Genomic DNA, 18584 nt, shown 5'->3' with positions numbered 1-18584 from the left:
TTTTAGAATGATAACCTTCTCAAATACATTTAAAATTACAACACTTTGAATGAGAGCTACCCATTTTGTGCCCCATATATCAATGTTGTTGTTGTTCAGTTACTTTTCCAATCATGTTCCAAACCCTCTCTGAACTCGTTGAATTGCTTTTGTGTCAATCAGGTACAACTCTTCAATCCAGTCATTTTTGATAGTAGTTAATGGGCATTTTAGGTCAACTCAAATAACCTGGACACTGTCATGTGACCCCACCCAAACTCCATCACGATGATAACCTACTGATGTTGCGAAAGTCCGGATGCTCAACGGACGGTGAAATGGAGAGAGTGCGGTTGGTTGGTCCCATAGCCCCGGCCACAAAGCGCCTGTAGCCTGTTTCAGCCCAGACAGCATCAGCCGTACGCCTTGCCAAGCCAGCTGCTTCAAAGTTCAGTCGATATGCCTGTGGATGCACATTGTGGATGAATGAAAAGATCATTGTGGATAGGGTGTTCATAAAGTGCTGCATGATAGTTTCATCCACACAATAGCTATTTAAGAATTATTTTTTTAAAAAACATAATAATGGAACAACAAAAACAAACAAAAAAACACTTGTCTATAATAATTGTCTGCTTATTTATGTGGTCTGGTGAATTGCCCACTTCTACATCTTATTAGCTTTGGGTTTGAGATGCAACATGAGTATGATGGGCCAAATGGCCATTTCCTGTTTCAAAAATTCTTATTATTTGTGAGCAATTTCAATGCCTTTCTCAGAGATATTGACTGACCAGGTGAGAGAGCTGGTAATCGGCCTGTGCGACACTCGTACTGCTGAACGTATTCGTCTCAATAATATCTGCTCCGGCCAACAGGTAATCCTGCCACACATGACCACAAAGTGTTATTACATAAACAGACTCAGAAAGTTCAGTATTTTTTCTCAAGGAAGGAGCATTTTGAGCCATTTTCTGGCAGGCTTCTATCACTTTTCCCCACCCGGTGGATCTTGCAGACCACATCGGGACGGGTGAGAGTCAGAAGGTCATTGTTTCCCTGAAGGTTGCATTTGTGCTCAGAGAACTCTCTGCCTTTAAAATCACTCTCTTGGAGCTTGAATTGTTGCAGACACGTCCCCATTCCACCATCAAGCACGAGCACTCGTTGTTGTAGCAGCTCCAGCAGAGCGGCCTCAGAATCACCTACAGCGGGATGACAGCACAAGGAGCCCACGCGTTTGAGGACATTCGTGTATATGGTGGTACGATGTCTGTTTTCTTTTAAGCCCCGTATTCTTAAGAGATTGTTCAACAAATGTTGATGTCAAAATTGTCTTGATACGAGCACTGAACAATATTAATCATTGAACCCAACTAATCCCTATCCCTCAATATCACAACTTTCATCCACTTAACCTTAAAACCCTCCATCTAGCACCCAACAACACAGACACATGTGAACAGAAAGAGGGAACCTTCAAAAGTGCAATACGTCTTCAGCTGCAAATATATTAAACAACTGTTCAGATGTGAAATGATGCACAAATTACTCTATTAATACAATAGATGTGTGTGTGTGTGTGTGTGTGTGTGTGTGTGTGTGTGTGTGTGTGTGTGTGTGTGTGTGTGTGTGTGTGTGTGTGTGTGTGTGTGTGTGTGTGTGTGTGTGTGTGTGTGTGTGTGTGTATATATATATATACACACACACACACACACAGGGGGCTGCAAAAGTAGGTATACAGTAATGAAAAACAAAACGTGCGCAGAAAACGTATTTTATTTATTATACAAGCATATCTATAATAACATACCAATAACAAACATATCAATCTAGTTTTAATGAATGAATCTTAGTATTAAATGAATCCAAGCACCACTATTATAATACTGGTATAATCCTTACAGTATACTTACTTTTGCAGCCCCCTGTATATATATATATATATATATATATATATATATATATATATATATATATATATATATATATATATATATATATATATATATATATTAGAATAACAAGCTCAACATCAACAAACAGCGAATGCAAAACTTTTACCCTGGACGTGTGCACCCATCGTCAAAGTTTTCACGCTGAACAAGTGTGGTGGGACGGCCAAAGCCGGGAGCCTGGGATGAAACCGGGGTGAGGGCGGGGTGAAGCCCCGACGAAGGGGGGGAGAAGCCGAGATAGAGGCGGGGCGAAGCCGAGACGAAGGGTGGGAGCCGAGATAGAGGCGGGGCGAAGTCGAGATGAAGGCGGCAAGGCGGGGATAGGCCAGGATGAAGGCGGGGCTAGGCCGGGATGAAGGCGGGGCTAGGCCGGGATGAAGGCGGGGCTAGGCCGGGATGAAGGCGGGGCTAGGCCGGGATGAAGGCGGGGCTAGGCCGGGATGAAGGCGGGGCTAGGCCGGGATGAAGGCGGGGCTAGGCCGGGATGAAGGCGGGGCTAGGACGGGATGAAGGCGGGGCTAGGCCGGGATGAAGGCGGGGCTAGGCCGGGATGAAGGCGGGGCTAGGCCGGGATGAAGGCGGGGCTAGGCCGGGATGAAGGCGGGGCTAGGACGGGATGAAGGCGGGGCTAGGACGGGATGAAGGCGGGGCTAGGCCGGGATGAAGGCGGGGCTAGGCCGGGATGAAGGCGGGGCTAGGCCGTGAAAGAGATACAGATGAGAAGCAAGGCTAAACAAAGGACGAAAAGTTTAAATTGGAGGGGGGATTTTAAAAAAGCACAAAAGAACGATGAAATTAAGATAAAGTGGAGAAAATAAATACTGGAGATAAAGCCCGAAGAAATATCGGCAACAGCAAAAAAAAAAAACCCCAATTTTTTTTATCGTGGACGTGATGAAGTGGAATCCGTCCGACCACTCAGCCCGCGCCAAACTGAAAGACAACGAACCGTCGAAGAGTCCAAACTTCATTCTCGACTCGCTCACTCATTGGCTTGAGATGTTGACGATTTAGCCCCAAAGAACTGTTCTCATTGGCTGAAAGAATTTGGGGGCTGCGATCCATTTAAAGCTTCAAGAGGAATGGGGTTATCAAGATGTTCGAGTGTTTTCCATGACGCGAACGGTCACGGATCAGGCAAAACGCTCAAATCAACGCAGGACACCGTGGATCCCACTAAGGATAGCCGATGTTCGTACAGTATTGCTAACCGATGGTTGTTTGTCGGTGCGCTATCCTTAAATCAACGAGGATTCGAACCGTCGAGCCCTCAGAGCCACAGCAGAGAGTTTAACCATTACACGACCGTCTGGTTGTAAGTTGAATAATAAATATGATTTAATAATGCTGAGATCACTCATCGCCTATTTTATCCCCATGTGCAGCGGTATATTTATTAATTCCCGATATATTTTAATTTGTTTTGTTTTTTATTTACAGTCTTCGGATGATTCTCTCTCACAGACCGATCGCGTCGTTTACACAAGGGTAATAAAAGCGAGCGGTGTATGTAAAGAAGACCGGAAACTGTTTAAATGTTTGAATAAAATTTAAAAAGAAAACAGATACAGCGTTGATTCTGCATTTCCAATCGCTCAAATAATATCCCGCTATGAGGTGGAACAAAAACCGAATTTTAAAAATGACCTTTAAAACGTTTCCATTTCTGAGGTAAAAATGAGATCAGGATCAATTGGACTTGTGTGTGTGTGTGTGTGTGTGTGTGTGTGTGTGTGTGTGTGTGTGTGTGTGTGTGTGTGTGTGTGTGTGTGTGTGTGTGTGTGTGTGTGTGTGTGTGTGTGTGTGTGTGTGTGTGTGTGTGTGTGTGTGTGTGTGTGTGTGTGTGTGTGTGTGTGTGTGTGTGTGTGTGTGTGTGTGTGTGTGTTTCTCCATCTTCCCCTTATTGTTAATTTTTCTTGCTCCACCATTTACAGTTTACATCGTTGTCATATTATCTTTTCTTTCTTCACACTCGGTGTTTTTTTCATCATCGCTTGAGAGTCGAGGCGGTGCAGCTGACCGGACCACACTAGACGGTGTGTTGACGCCACGTCGGTTTAGTCTAGCTGGTCTCTCATTTCATTTCTCACGATGATTGTAAAATCGGGAAAATTACTTCGATGATGAAGCGATAGTTTCCTCAATGTTGTTCGTGTACGTTTATACTAAAGCTGAAGAAAAACCTTAACCGTGACACAGTCAGGGTAATAACAGCTGCGCACGTGACCTCCTCACTCGTCCGTCTGGGGTTTTCGCGCCAATCAGCGAACTGTACGTTTACGTTCCGTGTGGTTATATGGATTTGTTGCTCGTTTCTTGCTGATTTTAACCGCCTCATTGATTATTTCGACGTTTAATGTGTTGTGGTGTTTTAACCTATGAAGGCCTTTTTTGTGTGAGGTGGAAAACCCGCCCCGTAACAACCAAGAGGATGGCTGGCGTGCTGGAAGCGAACGAGGCGCATGAAAGTGACGGTGATTGTGATGGCGACGAAGGGGAAGGCATGGAGATTGTCAGGGTCGCCGTGCGGACGGACGATCCACAAGGCGGACGAAACGCCACTCTCGGAAGGGACCAAGAACCGGGCAGGGTGGTGGAGGTGGTGGTGGTGCCAGATGGTGGGTGTAGTTCAGAGACCGAGTGTGGTTCAAATCTTGTTTATCACCCACAATCCGAGGGTCTTCACCGTCCCAGGCTGTCCTGCAGCTTGCCCCGACTGGTGCCGATATTACGACTCCCACGGGGACCGGAAGCACGAAAGGGGTTTGACCCCAGCTCGGCTCGCTTCAAGGCCCAGTTCAGGCCATTGGGGCCGGGTGCAGGTTGCGCAGGGTCCACACAAGTATGGGGTGCTGTGGTTGAAGAGGAGCAGGCGGTGCGTGCGATGCTGCGTGAGCGTTTCGTGCGTTGCCTGTTGGCCCTGAGAGGCCGTGCGGCCGAGTTCACCATGTACGAGCGGTTACGCATGCGGGCCCGCTTCAGCTGCGCCGACGTGCCCTTCACCAGCGTGGCGGTTCACGACCTCGACACGCCCCTCGGAAAACAACCGGCGGCACTGCTTCGTACGAGTGATGTCATCGTGTTCCAGATGCAGCTCTCCGATTCCGAGGGGGCTGCGGGTTGACCCGGACCAGCGGGTGACCATGGTCACTCTTCTATTGTCGGACAACCTGGCGCTGTTCTCCCTCTTTCTGGTGGATTTTTTTTCCCCCAGAACGAAACTGCACCGTGTGTGTGTGTGTGTGTGTGTGTGTGTGTGTGGTCGTATGGCAGCTGTTCTGCCGGGGTAGCTATCATTTCTTCAAGTGCAACTGTGTCGCTGATGCAGTGCCCCTCTACCAGTGCACACACTGGAACTGGTACTCATTTTGCTGACCTCAGAAGGATGACAGGCTGAGTCAACCCCCTGGTGTATTAATTCAGCGGCCGACAGGACTTGAACTCAGGATCCCAGGATCCCAAGCCGCCACCCTAACCACTGGGCCAACACCAGGCTACCTGCACCTCTTGATGCTGTGACTCTCAGTTCAGAAAAGCCTCGTTTCAATCGTTATCATGATTCTGTATTCCCTTTACTTCTGCTCTTACACTGTTGGTGTTTTTTTGTAAGGACGACCTTTTTTATGGCAGAGGGACAGGAGAGAAATATTTCCTGTTTGGCACACTTGGGGTAATGAAGAGGAAGTATTGCTACTTTATTCCGCAATTTGACTTGCTTCTATTCACATTTTTGCTTCCAATCTCAATGGAAACCTGTGCAAGATTCCACTTCCTTGATGATCTTGTATCGTGAGAAACGTTTGGTTAACCGAATGGTACATCACTGGGACAGTTCGACCCGGTCCGACGTGTGCTCGCATTGACAGGAAGTCCTGAAAGTCTTCTTTGGAGAACATTCATGGCGAGTATATAAAACATTCCCATATGAGATTATTGCAAATTAAATGGTTTCAAAGAAGAAGAAAAAAAAATCCACAGCTTTAATACTTGGCTTTACAATAAGCTGATAAATATTTATTTATTAATGTATACATTCAAGAGGATGTTTGAATCGTAAAAAAAAAAAAAAAAAACATTTTGTCTGGTTTTGTTCTGTGTACGTGTACAACAAAGGCATTTGTAAAGGGCTCATCAATTTATTTCTTGATTTCCTTTTTCTTTCGTTTTTTTGACCAATTGTGGCTTGTTTTTCCTCCGTTAACATGATACAAGCCTACAACCTGTGCGGGCTAGCAGACATCTATCACCACACCAACACTGCCATACCCACCTATTTGTTTTATCTTCCATTCTTTCTTGTCTCAATCTCACCCCACCCCTTCCCCTAATGTACATAATAAATAAATTTCCCTTTTCTGTGAGCTCGTGGTTCTAATGTTTTGAAAATGGCAGGTTGATTGGCAGCAGAGGCGATGTATATAAGGTTTTCAACTCATTCCTTTGATCAATGTACTTGTGTGTAAGCGAAAGTGCTGCAGTCAGAAGGTCATGGTTGCTCCAGGCAAGGGCCGGCATGAAATATTGCCTGGAATGAAGAAACAAGAAAGACCTCACGTTATCAACAGGAAGATAAAATATAAAAAAAAGGAATGCTCGTCGACCCGAGCTTTTATGATGATATATTTATTTAAATCCAGATGTTTCATTTCATGACTGTCTTCAAATATTCTGCCGATTTGCAACTTTTCAAGTGTGATACATGAACAGCCGCCAGAACTCAACCTGTGAGTTCACTGCCGGCGTTCGACCCCCACAATCTTTATCGTTGTTTAAATTGAATGAATCATGGCACACAGTTAGTTACTGCAGTGGTGATGAAGGGAAGGAGGTTGAAATCAAACCCTTGGAAGATAAAGTTTCATTAAAACAATTTTTCCCCAATTCTGTGAGGCCAAACGAATCGGAACCCTAGCCTGAAACCAAGGACTTCATAAGTGTCATTCGGACCGACAACTTGTGAAACGTTTAATAACGACCATCGGTCTGCCCGAATGTGATGGACTTTGGCCTCTGAAATATGAATTGAAAACTTAATTTGGCTGGAGGGCCAGATATTGGATCGCGACAGTGAGCCAATAATATGACAAGGGCTTCAAAACAATCTGCAACCCCAGTGTGAGGTAATATGGTGATTTCACCAAAGAAATATATGAGTATTAAGCCAATCCTGAGCATAGACATTATACATAATTATCTTTTATTTTTTTTTAAATAGGAGTTCAAGGAAATACATTCATAAGTTTGTAATTAATTGGTATGCTGCTTGGCTGCATCATTTTCTGGAAGCGTGGCTATGCCACTGATGCAATGCCCCCGCAACCAGTAAGCTGGTACTCATTTTGCTGACTTCGGAAAGATGACACAGGCTGAGTCAACCCACCTGGTGTTAACCCAATGGCACAACAGAGGCTCAAACTCAAGATCTTAAACCAGCCATCTTAACCATGAAGCAAACACCATGCTCACAACTTTGTGAAAATAGAACGTATTGATCAATATGGGCTGGCAGGATGGCCTCGAGGTATGCACATTCCACCTCCAAGCTGTCTCGCCTGGGTTTGAAACCTGACCCAGTTATAAACCGTCATCCTGGTGTTTCACTGTCAGGGTGATTCATCAATGTTTGTGCCATCCCTTGAATGGACGTTAAGCCGGGCATCCTGTCTCCCAGCATTAGTTGATGGACGTTAAGCCGGGCATCCTGTCTCCCAGCATTAGTTGATGGACGTTAAAGATCCCCTGGTGCCCTTCTCAAAGAGTAGGCGAATTATTGCTGGCACCCTGAACAAATTCCTAATTCTTCCCCAAACTTCCTGAGTTGAACTGATTTCCCCCCACTGAGATTGCAGCCTCGTAACTGCTTCAGCAGCACCAATGCTCTGCATAAGGCATGGTACCTGATGATCAATCAATACTACACCATTTCACAATGACACACCTGGCATTCTGTCGTAGAGGAAACCAGTGAGAGGGAATGTGCTGGAATCATGAAGAGGTTGCTCAATGGTGGAAATGCCCAGGCTGAGGAGGGATTCGAGTTCATCCAGCAAGTCCCAATTTAATATTGAGACGCCAAATCCATCATCAAGTCGATTCGTTTTTGATGACTCTGTGATTTGCAAATTGTTTTCACCGACACCAAAACAGTGCTGGTCCGACTCTATCACGTTACCACCACACCAACTTTCAGGGTAGAACAATGGGGATTTAGCATTGAAGACACAATCATTCCCCATCTCAAATGAGTCAAAGTTAAGCCAGGGATCAACTTCAATAACAGTGGCTTGGAAGGAAGGACCTGGATTCTGTGGGCCCAGGGAAGAGGTGGTCCTGCTACTTTGGTTTGACAAATTGTTTAACGTCTTCTGTGGTGGTTTCTCTGAGAGAATGTTTCCAGTAACAGGTGGTGCTGTGGTGTGGAGATGTGTACAAGGCACAACTCCAGCCGGTGAAGGACGCATGACAAAGTTGTCATTGAATGGAATGGATACCTCATTGGAATCTGATCCCCAGGCCCACGATTCCTCTGATCTCAATATTTGGTCCACCAGCTCTGCCAGTTCTTCACTTAAACCAGACAGGTCCTCATCCATTCTTGCTCTTTTTGTTTGCACTGGATCCTCTTGAGTGAGACCACTGCAATTTGATGGGGACTCGTCATCGTCACACACCCACGTAGGCTGAGGTGCTGCCTTGGCTTCACCATTTCCGGAGGTGTCAGGAAGTTGTGGGAATGCGCAAAATCCCTGAATTGGTGTGGCTTTGTAAGGAACAGAGATTCTTCGTTTATTAATGGAACTTAAATTGGACTGACTGTGCCTTGTTCTTGTGTGAGTTACAGAGGATGAAAGAGTGGAGACCTCAGATGACTGTGAAGCAGGAGTCAAAGATCGTTGTGCGAGATGTCCTCTATTCCCGGGATTGATGTTAGATGAAGTGTCAGTGAGCTGTTGATTCCCAGGAGATCTGAAGGATGCGTTGGGATTTGACTGCAGTGGGGGTTGATGGAGAATGAATTTCGCCACCTGTTCACTGTCATGAAACATGATACACAGCGATTGGTCAAAGGAATTGAGAATTTCATTTTGAAATTAAAACTCCATGCCAAGGTTTCAAAATATGTTTTTTTTTTTTACCTCCAGGTCTGGCACCAACAACGGTTTCAATATAAACTCACCTGATGATAGAGTTTGTACACTGGATAGTATCTGGATTTCGCTTCCGCATTGCTGTCACCTGAACCCAGAGCCATTGTCCTGACCCCGTGACCAGCTTTAGCACTCCCTCACAAACCACCTCCTCTCCACTCACTGTCAAGGATAAGGGAGGAATTGAGCAGAATGAAGAAGGAAGCCAAACATCTTGTGTGTAATAATGACGTCATGCTTTCAAAAGAAGGATAATTTTGCAACTCCACCAACAAATCAAACATGTCATGATGTCATGGTGTTCAATGTTACTTAAAGCATGTTGTTGCAACTGAGCCCCTCTATCTGACCAAAGTTTTCAAACAAATCGCTTTTCAACAGGTAACACCACCATTGTCCGAACATTAGTTTATCTCTATCTTCAATTTTGAACACCAATGATGTCATAACACAAGAGGGTCAAATTATTATATTAGCCTGTAAAATAAATTTTGACCCACCCCTTCTGCTCCCCCCCTACCTCACACATATACAGCGACAATGCATACATAATAAATAGATGGCCCCAAAGCAAGCATTTAGCTGGACGGCTAGAGTGTTACACTGACTTACAGCAGGTGGAGTGAAGTATCTGAGCCTCAGAGAGATGATCAGGGTGCACCTGCAGGTACCATGAAGAACCGGTCAGTTCCTCTGGTTGGAGCTTGAGAAAGAAAGATGTGCTGGAGGATGAGGAAGCTGGGTTAGGTGTCAGGTATTAAATTGCTAATAGAACCTGATATCAGGACCAAAGTCCTTTGATGAATATATGTATGATATTCTCTGGGGTGAAAGTGGTTCATGGATAGTAAGGGATGAGGAAGGAGTTAAAGAAACTGAGAAGAGAGAGGAGGAGAGGGAGAAGAGAGAGAAGGAGAGGAGAAGAGAGAGAAGGAGGAGAGGGAGAAGAGAGAGAGGGAGAGGGAGGAAAGAGAGAGTAAATAAATATAAAAATATAGAAACCAGTGAGATGATAAAAAGATTAAAGGTATTACAGAAAATAAATAAATCTCAATGCACCAAGGAGGAAAACAAAGAATTGGCAAGTCTATTAGAAATATATGCATCAAGACTATTAACATCGGTTTCATCAGGACCAAAGTCCTTTGTTTCAAAAATGATTGGATATGTGAGTGCTTCATCATGAACAGAACAGCCAACGTAATTCCCATTGAAGAATAAGCAGGACGATATTTTATATGTGTCGATTTACATTTGTGGGAATATCGGCTTGGATGTGACACAGTCATGATGGATCAAATGACCTCTGATATACATATATATATATATATATATATATATATATATATATATATATATATATATATATATATATATATATATATATATATATTGGATTCGCTATATATGCAAGATATCCCTTATTGTCGGGTTTTCCGTCTGTCTGTCTGTCTGTGTGTATGTGTGTCTGCAACGTGAAGCTCCACAGCATGAACCAGCAGACCAATTTTGATGAAACTTTGCCAACGTGTGGAATCTATACTGGGAATGTGCGCGTTTGAAATTCGTTGCCTAGCAACCACCCGTTGCTGTGCAGCGGCCGAAAAACCGCGTACAGTATTTTCAATACTTGTCCTTCAGTTTTAAATGTAGAGAAACGAGACTTTGGAATCAAACACCTCTAGATATTTAGAAAATTTTACTCGAGCCGATTTTTGATTGAGGTTTTATTTTTTAAATGGTCGTCCTTCAAAAATCGGGTGTCTATTTACCGTCATTTTTTATGAGGGGCTTCGGAAAGTGGGCGGAGCTTAGGGAAAGTGGACTTTGTTGATGAAAAGTGGGAGTGGCGTAGGAAAGTGGGCGTGGCTTATGTAAAATGGGCGTGGCTTATGAAAAAATATTGTGTGGCTGAGGAGGTGTGATCAAACAAGAGCATTGAGAGAAGTTTATCGAGTTTTCCGTGTGTGTGTGTGTGTGTGTGTGTGTGTGTGTCTGTCTGCAATGCGAGGCTCCACAGCACAAACCAGCAGACCGATTATTTTTCAAACGGTATTCCTTCAAAAATCGGGTGTCTATTCACCGTCATTTTTTATGAGAGGCTTCGGAAAGTGGGCGGAGCTTAGGGAAAGTGGACGTTGTTGATGAAAAGTGGGAGTGGCGTAGGAAAGTGGGCGTGGTGTAGGAAAGTGGGCGTGGCTTATGGAAAATGGGCGTGGCTTATGAAAAATATTGTGTGGCTCAGGAGGTGTGGTCAAACAAGAGCATTGAAAGAAGTTTATCGAGTTTTCCGTGTGTGTGTGTGTGTGTGTGTGTCTGCAATGCGAGGCTCCACAGCACAAACCAGCAAACCGATTATTTTTCAAATGGTAGTCCTTCAAAAATAGGGCGTCTATTTACCGTCATTTTTTATGAGGAGTGCCAGTTGGCAAAATATGCAATAGGAAAAATCTTGCCAGGCAGAGGAACAATTGTATGTGAACCAATACGTCTTGGCAATGAATCTTCGTCGGTGGATCGGTCAGAATGAAAAGCATCGTATCCAGCGCTTCGAACCTCGCGGATCCCTCGTCGCCTCCCGGCTTGTGTAATTACGAGTCAAATGTACATCATGAAAGATTTAACTTTGTGCAATTTTTGCAAACGAAATAAATAGAAGGCTCCTTTCATTCCATTCAACCATGTCTATTGTGTCTGATTTATGAGGTGTGTGCATTCTCTGCAATCACCTGGTACAGCATGAACGATATTTCATATCCAGTTCGTGCCACGTGTAGAACACCCATTGTCCAAGTCCAAAGTGGGAACCAGGCAGGGCAAGTGGACGACACATGGCCACCAGGATCCCCCCACTGAAAGGACTCTCTGCCTTGGAACTCCAACACACTCGGTGACCCGTTACCTCCACCACTCGGTTCCTTCTGCTCCCCGCACGCCGCAGTGTCCGAGATGTGACCATACGACACACGAAGGTTAACTCTAAGGGACAGAGGGATGACATTACTTTATTTGGACAGAATCAACTAATTGGTTGTACCTCTTAGCCTTTGACCTGAAGGAGTTTGCTAAAACCAGAGCCGCGGACATCCCTCCCACTCATTCTGTGTCTCCTTCTCTTTGGCTAGTTTTAACATAAACTATGACCTGCAGTGTGGAGGCAAATCCTCTGCTGAACAAAAGTGGCCATATAAGACATTTACTATTCTGATGTACCATACTCTGTTACAGAGTGTCATTGCTGCTGAATAAATATTTTGGCAAGTGTTATAGTGGATGGTTTCCCAGCAGTAGTTAGGGCAGGAATTTGTAATTTGTTAATGGTGCTGACAATAAGTTGCCTACGCTTCGTGAAAGACACCGTGGGATCTTTAACATCCACCAACTGACGTCGGTCGACGGGACACCCGGTTTAATGTCCACCCAAGGGACACATTGATGAATCACCCTGCCTGTGAAACACAGGGATGACAGTTTATAGCTGGGTCGGGATTCAAACCCAGTTTAGAGGTGATTGTGCGTACCTCTCAGCCATCCTGCCATCCTGTTACTGTTTTTTGATCTTTGATATGACCCAAAAAGACAGGGTTTGAAGCACCGATCTCTCAGACCCAGAACAGAAGCTCCAACCATTACACCATCCAGTCTTGTTGGTGTTACTATACACAACGTTAATCAATGCAGAAGCTCTCGTGGGGTTCAGGTAAACAAGCCGTTTGCATCACAAAAAGTACGTAATTATTATCCCCTGTGCAAAGCGAAAGGTGTGTTTAAGCAATTGGTTCTGTTTGTCTGTCTACAGGTGCCAGTCGATGATCGAGGAGCTACTTAATTTCAATTTAATTTTTTTTTTTTTGAACACTGTAGAACACGAATCAGAACACGAACCTGCAAGTTTAGCAGTAGTTTGGCTCTGAATTTGGCAAATTTTACGAAATGTCGTCCCGAGTGTGCATGCACACAGACGAGTAAGGTAATTGTTTTAGTCTGTCTACCTGTCTGGCAGTCAAACACAATTAAAAAATCATTCAAACAGGAAAATTGCTGTTTTTTATTGACATCATAAAGGACAAAAAACAGGAACGAATAACTAATGTAACGTGTTAAATAAGGGGGTGTATAAAGCGCTGCATCAATGGCGATAAACTTCTGAATGTTTTTTTTTTTTTTTTCCAATAACCTTTCAAACCTATATTTTAATTCAATTGAATTATATACTTGAACACTGCAGACCACAAATCACCTGCTTATCACTTCCAAAAACCTCCACTTTTGCAATACTTCAACAAACTAGAAGGGAACTCAGTAGAGCACATACCTCCACCACATAACGCCTGATCCACGAGAACATATCAGGCCCAATACATTTTTTAATTAAATAATTTTCGTATCCGGATCCAGATTCGGATCTTCACCAAAATCGAAGCACTTCTTCCTTGTCACACACCCAACTTGTCCACCAAGTTTTATTTGAATCCATCCACAACTTTTTGAGATACCGTGCTAAATATCGGTTTATCACAATCTCTCAATGGTGAAGAATCACTTAAAAAATTATCAGATCCGGATCTTCACCAAAATTGAGTCAACTCTTCCTTGTGACATGCCCAACGCGTTCACCAAGTTTCGTCTGAATCCGTCCACAACTTTTTGAGATATTGTGATGTATATTGTTTTTGGCCCGATCTCTCAATGGTGAAGAATCACTTTTATAATTCCAGTAGTCCGATCTGGATACAGATCTTCACCAAAATCTAATCATTTCGTCCTTGTCACAGATCGAACCTGTTCACAAAATTTCATCTGAATCAGTCCACAACTTTTTGAGATATCCTGTACACAAACAGACAAGCAAACAGACAAGCCGGTAGGCGGCGATGGGTCGCCGAGCATGGAAACTATAAGATATAGAGCAAAATGGACGTCATATAGCGGATAGGGAATCACCTTAAGATTATGCATATCAAATCTCATCCAGTTCCATCCACTGATAACTGCTCGGTATCCATTTGAATGAAAAGTACCGAAAATTCGGTTTGAAATCGGAAATCCCCAAAGTTCGAGGGGGTGCTGTGTGTGAACAAAGATCCAAATTGAAATTCCAGCTTGATAGTTTGTGCACAATGTATTCTAGACGATTAGTGTGAATTTTCATGACCATCCGACCATAACCCTAGGAGGAGTAGCATTTGATGCGAAGGCACCTCCAGCTCTCGCATATTATCGATTTTTGCACTAATTGACCTTTGACCCCTGACCTAAGCGAAATCGGTCAATATGTCCTGAGGCAAAGTTGTAGTACTCATTCAGTACCATGAACCTGCAAAGTTTCATTCGTATCGATGCACTCACCTGGTCGCTAGGGGGCCTTCAATTTTCGCCAATTTTCGCGCATACCCTAATTGTAGGGGGCGCTGTGGCTAAAGTATTCCATATATCACAAAAACCGGAATATATTTGATAGAGCATCACCTGTAGATCATTCGTGCCAAATTTCATAACCCTACGTGGGATGATGGCTTTCGGAATTTATTTCGTGTGAACGGTACCGATTTCTAAGGTTTTTCGGTTGTTGCTAGGGAACCAAAGCGTCCCTAGCAACCATCACAATTTCCAAAGCACTAGGATATAAGATGTACCTATCACCCGAGTTTGGCCAAATTCCGCCCACGTTTACTACCAATTATGCTGATGACAAACGAACAAACATCCAAACAAACATCCAAACAAACAGACAGAATTACTGACAATAAGGGTCACCTATTTTGGCGACCCAACAAACTGATAAACAGACAGAGAGGGGTGAAAACATAACCTCCTCCACCTTCGGTGGTGGAGATAAATATTACGCCATTTTGACCAATTAAATTTTCGTTTTGTTGATGTTAATGTTGTTATTAATGTTGGTAAATCCATGATTCCCCTGCATTTCTTAACAAGTTGACATTTTCTGATGAGTCAACTTCTATGTCAGTGGTAAAGACAGCCACCACAATTACCGCATTTGGGCGAGGGTTACAGAGGAACCTCAGAAAGTCTGGCATCATTTGTAGGAATACTGACTCAACAAAAATCAATGTCTGGTGTTCTCTCAGGGAGTCACGCATCATTGGTCCTTTCTGGTTTTTTTGGAAGAAGCAACAGTCAGTGGTGAATGGTACTTTGCTATGTTGTGGAATTTCTTTCTTCCCAAAGTACGATTACTGTATTATATCTTTCACATATCACTTTGTACCAGCAAGACAAGACTCCCTGCCATGATGCTTCAAATGTGCGGTGATTCGTAAATGATGTCTTTCCAGACAAGTGGATCAGTAGAGCTGGACCAATTGTTTGGCCACTTCATTTGTCTGACCTGTCCCCATTGGACTGCATTATATGGAGCCATGTAAAACGGTTGTTTACTCATAAAAAAACACATTCATTGGATGAACTCAGGGCTACGATCACAAAAGCAATTCATGAAATTACTCAGCAGCAACTGCAGAATGTTTTCAACAAGTTAGAAAATCGGATTGAACGATATATCACAAAATATGGCGGTTATGTTGAAGTCTAGAAATTTGACCTGTATTGCGTAAAAACCTGATGAATTATGCTTTCATCCACCATTTATAGTTCGTTTCTATCATGTGAACATCAAAAGTTATAAAAGTTCAAAGTTGCACAAGGACTTTATGGACACCCTGTTATAATATGAGAAGTTTCATTGTTTGTTTGACTTCTCTGCATTCCTCAACGACTGGACGGAATTAGTTGAAAACTGGTGGTTGTACTCTGGGTAGGGGAGCATGGGAACATTCAGGCGGTAAGAATTATTTATAGTCCTGGGGTTCAGGGTGGGGGAGGACCCCCCCCCCCAATTATCTCGATGTAAATACGTATGGTATTATCATATAGTGAGTGCCTCCTGCTGGGAGGTGGTATGACAATTTATAACAAGAGAGTTCATCGAACACCTTAACCCACACAGTCTTGAGAAAAGGGACATAGGAAGGGTCTTTTCAACTCTTGCTTTGCTGCGTTTCCAAGCACGATCTATATTTCCCATGAGCCGCCATTTTGTCTGAATTTTGAGATTCCCAAACACTGAGAGCATGAGCGGCAAATTTGATTGGTCGAAATGGTGTAAAATGGCGTAGTATTTTGTCCAAGTACTGCTAAACTGGAGGTTTTTGGAAGTGCCAAAAAAGACGATGCGTGTTTTAGTGTTCAAGTAAACAATTCAATTTAAATTAAATAAAGATTTTAAAGGTTGTAGAAAAAGAAAATTCCGCACTTTACCACCGCCGATGCACCGTTTATTAGGCCACCTTGTTTAACACATTACATTAGTCATTTGTGCCTGTTTGTTTGTGTCCTTATTGACATCCTTAAAAAAAGCAAGTTTCTTGTTTGGAATGATTTTCAATTTTGTCTCACGTAAACTTCCAGACACGTAAACAGAGTAAAACAATTACCTTACTCCTCTGTGTGCATGTGCGCTCGGGTCAAGATTCCAAACAATTTGCCAAATTCAGAACCAAGGTTCAACTAAACTGTACATTCGTGTTCTGATTCATGTTCCACAGTGTTCAAAATAAAACATTCAATTGAAGTTAAGTAATTCCTCGATCATAGACTCATGTGTATACCGACGTGGGTTCTTCGCTATTACGTGTGAATTTGCCAAAATGGAATTAAATTTTACTTACTGTCTCCATTACAAGTTGGAGCATGCAGTTGCTTGTGGATCTCCGTATGGTCTGCTGGGTCGATCACATCATACAGGCTGTCTCCCTGGGAAACCAGGTCCACCTGAAAACAAGATGGGTATCAAGACATGGGTATCCCAATAAGACATTTTCGATTTACAGAGAATCAAGCAAGAAACAATGAAGTAACTGAGCTGACTGTTCAGTGCCGTTACAGACTAAGAGGGTCATTCTGATTTGAGATGTTGAGTGCTCGATCTGAGGAAGAGCTTGGAATTTGGATCAGATACCGGCCAAAAGGCCGACTTTTTGGAAAACATACCGTGGGATAATTAATGTCCACAAGTATGTGCTGGGATAACCGGCTTAACCTTCCTCCGAAGAATAGCAAGCTTAATGATGCAGTTCTCTCTGTCGGTACCCTACAAGATGGAAGTTTTACTTGGATCAGATTGTGCTGGAAAAGGAATCCAGCTTCTATCTAGCTTGTTCACCCCCCCCCCCCGCCAACCTCCATGTCCACCTCCCCTCCCTTTGATCTCATTCTTCACCATGCCCATTCTTCTTCCAAATGTCCCTCTTTTGTATCCCTCTACCCTGCAGTTGGTGTTTTTTCCACTCTCCCCCCCCCCTTTTCCACTCTGTTCTTCATCTTCTGTTACGTTGTAGTCCATTGTGCTCTCGCTTTTCTATGAGCCTCAACTCTGTATACAAAACAAAATCCAGGACCACATGAGTGTGCTACTGCCAATCTATGAAGCTACCCTATTAAACAATTATGCGCATGGTGGAAGTGTGTGTGGTTTTGTTGATGGGTTTGTGGTTTTACATATTTTTGGCAAACCAAGAAGATGAAAGTGAAAGTTTGAAGAACATCGATGAATGTAACGGAAGAACATTTCACCCACCATGGAGAAGCCCAGGAAGTCGGAGACGTTCTTCGAGATGTGGATCAGTTTTCCTCCGGTTGTGGCCACCAGTAGAAACCCACCCAAAGCTCCAGGCAGGTCAATCCCTGGCCAAGTCATGTCCAAACCAAGATCTGCAGAGGTTCAAACAAGCATCTCAAACTAATGGCTCAACCAATATCGTGTGTTCTCAAAGTATCGGGAAAGCCTGGTGTTGGCTTAGTGGTTAGGGTGGTGGGCTTGGGATCCTCGGGTCCTGAGTTTGAGCCATATCTTCCGTTGAATTAACACCAGGTGGAGTTGACTCAGCCTGTCATCCTTCTGAGGTCGGTGAAATAAGTACCAGCGTACTGGTAATAGGGGCACTGCATCAGCGGCATAGCCGCGTCCCGAACCAATGATCCAACAGCAGCCACAAGGCTGCACACAAGTGTGTGTGTGTGTGTGTGTGTGTGTGTGTGTGTGTGTGTGTGTGTGTGTGTGTGTGTGTGTGTGTGTGTGTGTGTGTGTGTGTGTGTGTGTAAATCATTGGTATAAAAAAAGAAGAACATTATGAGACAATCAAATTTCCTGCCACAGGCAATTGCTAACTTAGTAATCACACCAATGTTGCATCTATTGGAATGAAATTAAAGCTCAATTTCTTGGAATACGAGACTAATCGGCTGCAGCGCCATCTTATTCAAAGATTACTCAATATCAGTTTGGCGAACAAACAAATTCATCAACACTAATTTTTGCTCTTTATCCAAATCATACACATTTGCACTTTGAGCCTTCATCATGACGTCACATCACCACTCGCATACGCAGCACCTGGTTTCTGGTTGCAAATCGTTTCTGGGGTGTAGCTGAAGTGGCATTGATGCAGTGCCCCCCCCTCCCCTTATATTAGGGTAG

The 18584-nt window shown here is 43.7% G+C and overlaps 3 protein-coding genes across 11 annotated transcripts in view; 1 reads left to right on the top strand and 2 right to left on the bottom strand.

Annotated features, from left to right (window-relative positions):
- Positions 1-2923, bottom strand: part of MTR (5-methyltetrahydrofolate-homocysteine methyltransferase) — a 50872-nt gene extending 47949 nt beyond the window's left edge. Inside the window, exons 1-4 of one of the 2 annotated variants that reach the window (XM_085852294.1) lie at positions 2887-2923; positions 982-1184; positions 774-863; positions 280-442 (exon numbers count right to left, since the gene is read on the bottom strand). In XM_085852294.1, the coding sequence (XP_085708420.1) occupies positions 280-442; positions 774-863; positions 982-1184; positions 2887-2908 (478 nt within the window). In that variant the 5' untranslated portion in view covers positions 2909-2923. Of the gene's footprint in view, positions 1-279; positions 443-773; positions 864-981; positions 1185-2043; positions 2867-2886 lie in introns of those variants that run through there. The other variant, XM_085852295.1, reaches the window with a different exon arrangement.
- Positions 2924-2927: 4 nt separating this feature from the next.
- GEMIN7 (gem nuclear organelle associated protein 7) lies at positions 2928-6298 on the top strand. Of its 3 annotated transcripts, none has more exons than XM_085852303.1 (2): positions 2928-3252; positions 4338-6298. In XM_085852303.1, the coding sequence occupies exons 1-2, from the start codon at positions 3020-3022 to the stop codon at positions 5059-5061; spliced, it is 957 nt and encodes a 318-aa protein (XP_085708429.1). In that variant the 5' UTR covers positions 2928-3019; the 3' UTR covers positions 5062-6298. The 3 variants fall into 3 exon arrangements, with proteins under 3 accessions (XP_085708429.1, XP_085708431.1, XP_085708430.1); XM_085852305.1 differs by lacking the exon at positions 2928-3252 and adding an exon at positions 3878-4208 and having other exon boundaries at positions 4322-6298; XM_085852304.1 differs by lacking the exon at positions 2928-3252 and adding an exon at positions 3879-4208.
- Positions 6223-18584, bottom strand: part of NPAS4 (neuronal PAS domain protein 4) — a 27741-nt gene continuing 15379 nt past the window's right edge. For all 6 annotated transcript variants that reach the window (XM_085852297.1, XM_085852302.1, XM_085852298.1 and 3 more), the window contains 7 exons: positions 17685-17818; positions 16777-16879; positions 11815-12064; positions 9698-9807; positions 9115-9247; positions 7876-8969; positions 6223-6462 (listed from right to left, as the gene is read on the bottom strand). In XM_085852297.1, coding sequence (XP_085708423.1) covers positions 6416-6462; positions 7876-8969; positions 9115-9247; positions 9698-9807; positions 11815-12064; positions 16777-16879; positions 17685-17818 — 1871 coding nt within the window. In that variant the 3' untranslated portion in view covers positions 6223-6415. The remainder of the gene's footprint in view (positions 6463-7875; positions 8970-9114; positions 9248-9697; positions 9808-11814; positions 12065-16776; positions 16880-17684; positions 17819-18584) is intronic.

This window comes from Eptatretus burgeri, chromosome 13 (genome assembly GCF_056783735.1).
Source record: "Eptatretus burgeri isolate ZD-2024b chromosome 13, Ebu_testis_v1, whole genome shotgun sequence".
NCBI classification, from domain to species: domain Eukaryota; kingdom Metazoa; phylum Chordata; class Myxini; order Myxiniformes; family Myxinidae; genus Eptatretus; species Eptatretus burgeri.
The sequence above is the reverse complement of the archived record's forward strand: the minus strand, read 5'-3'. Positions and strand labels throughout refer to the sequence as shown.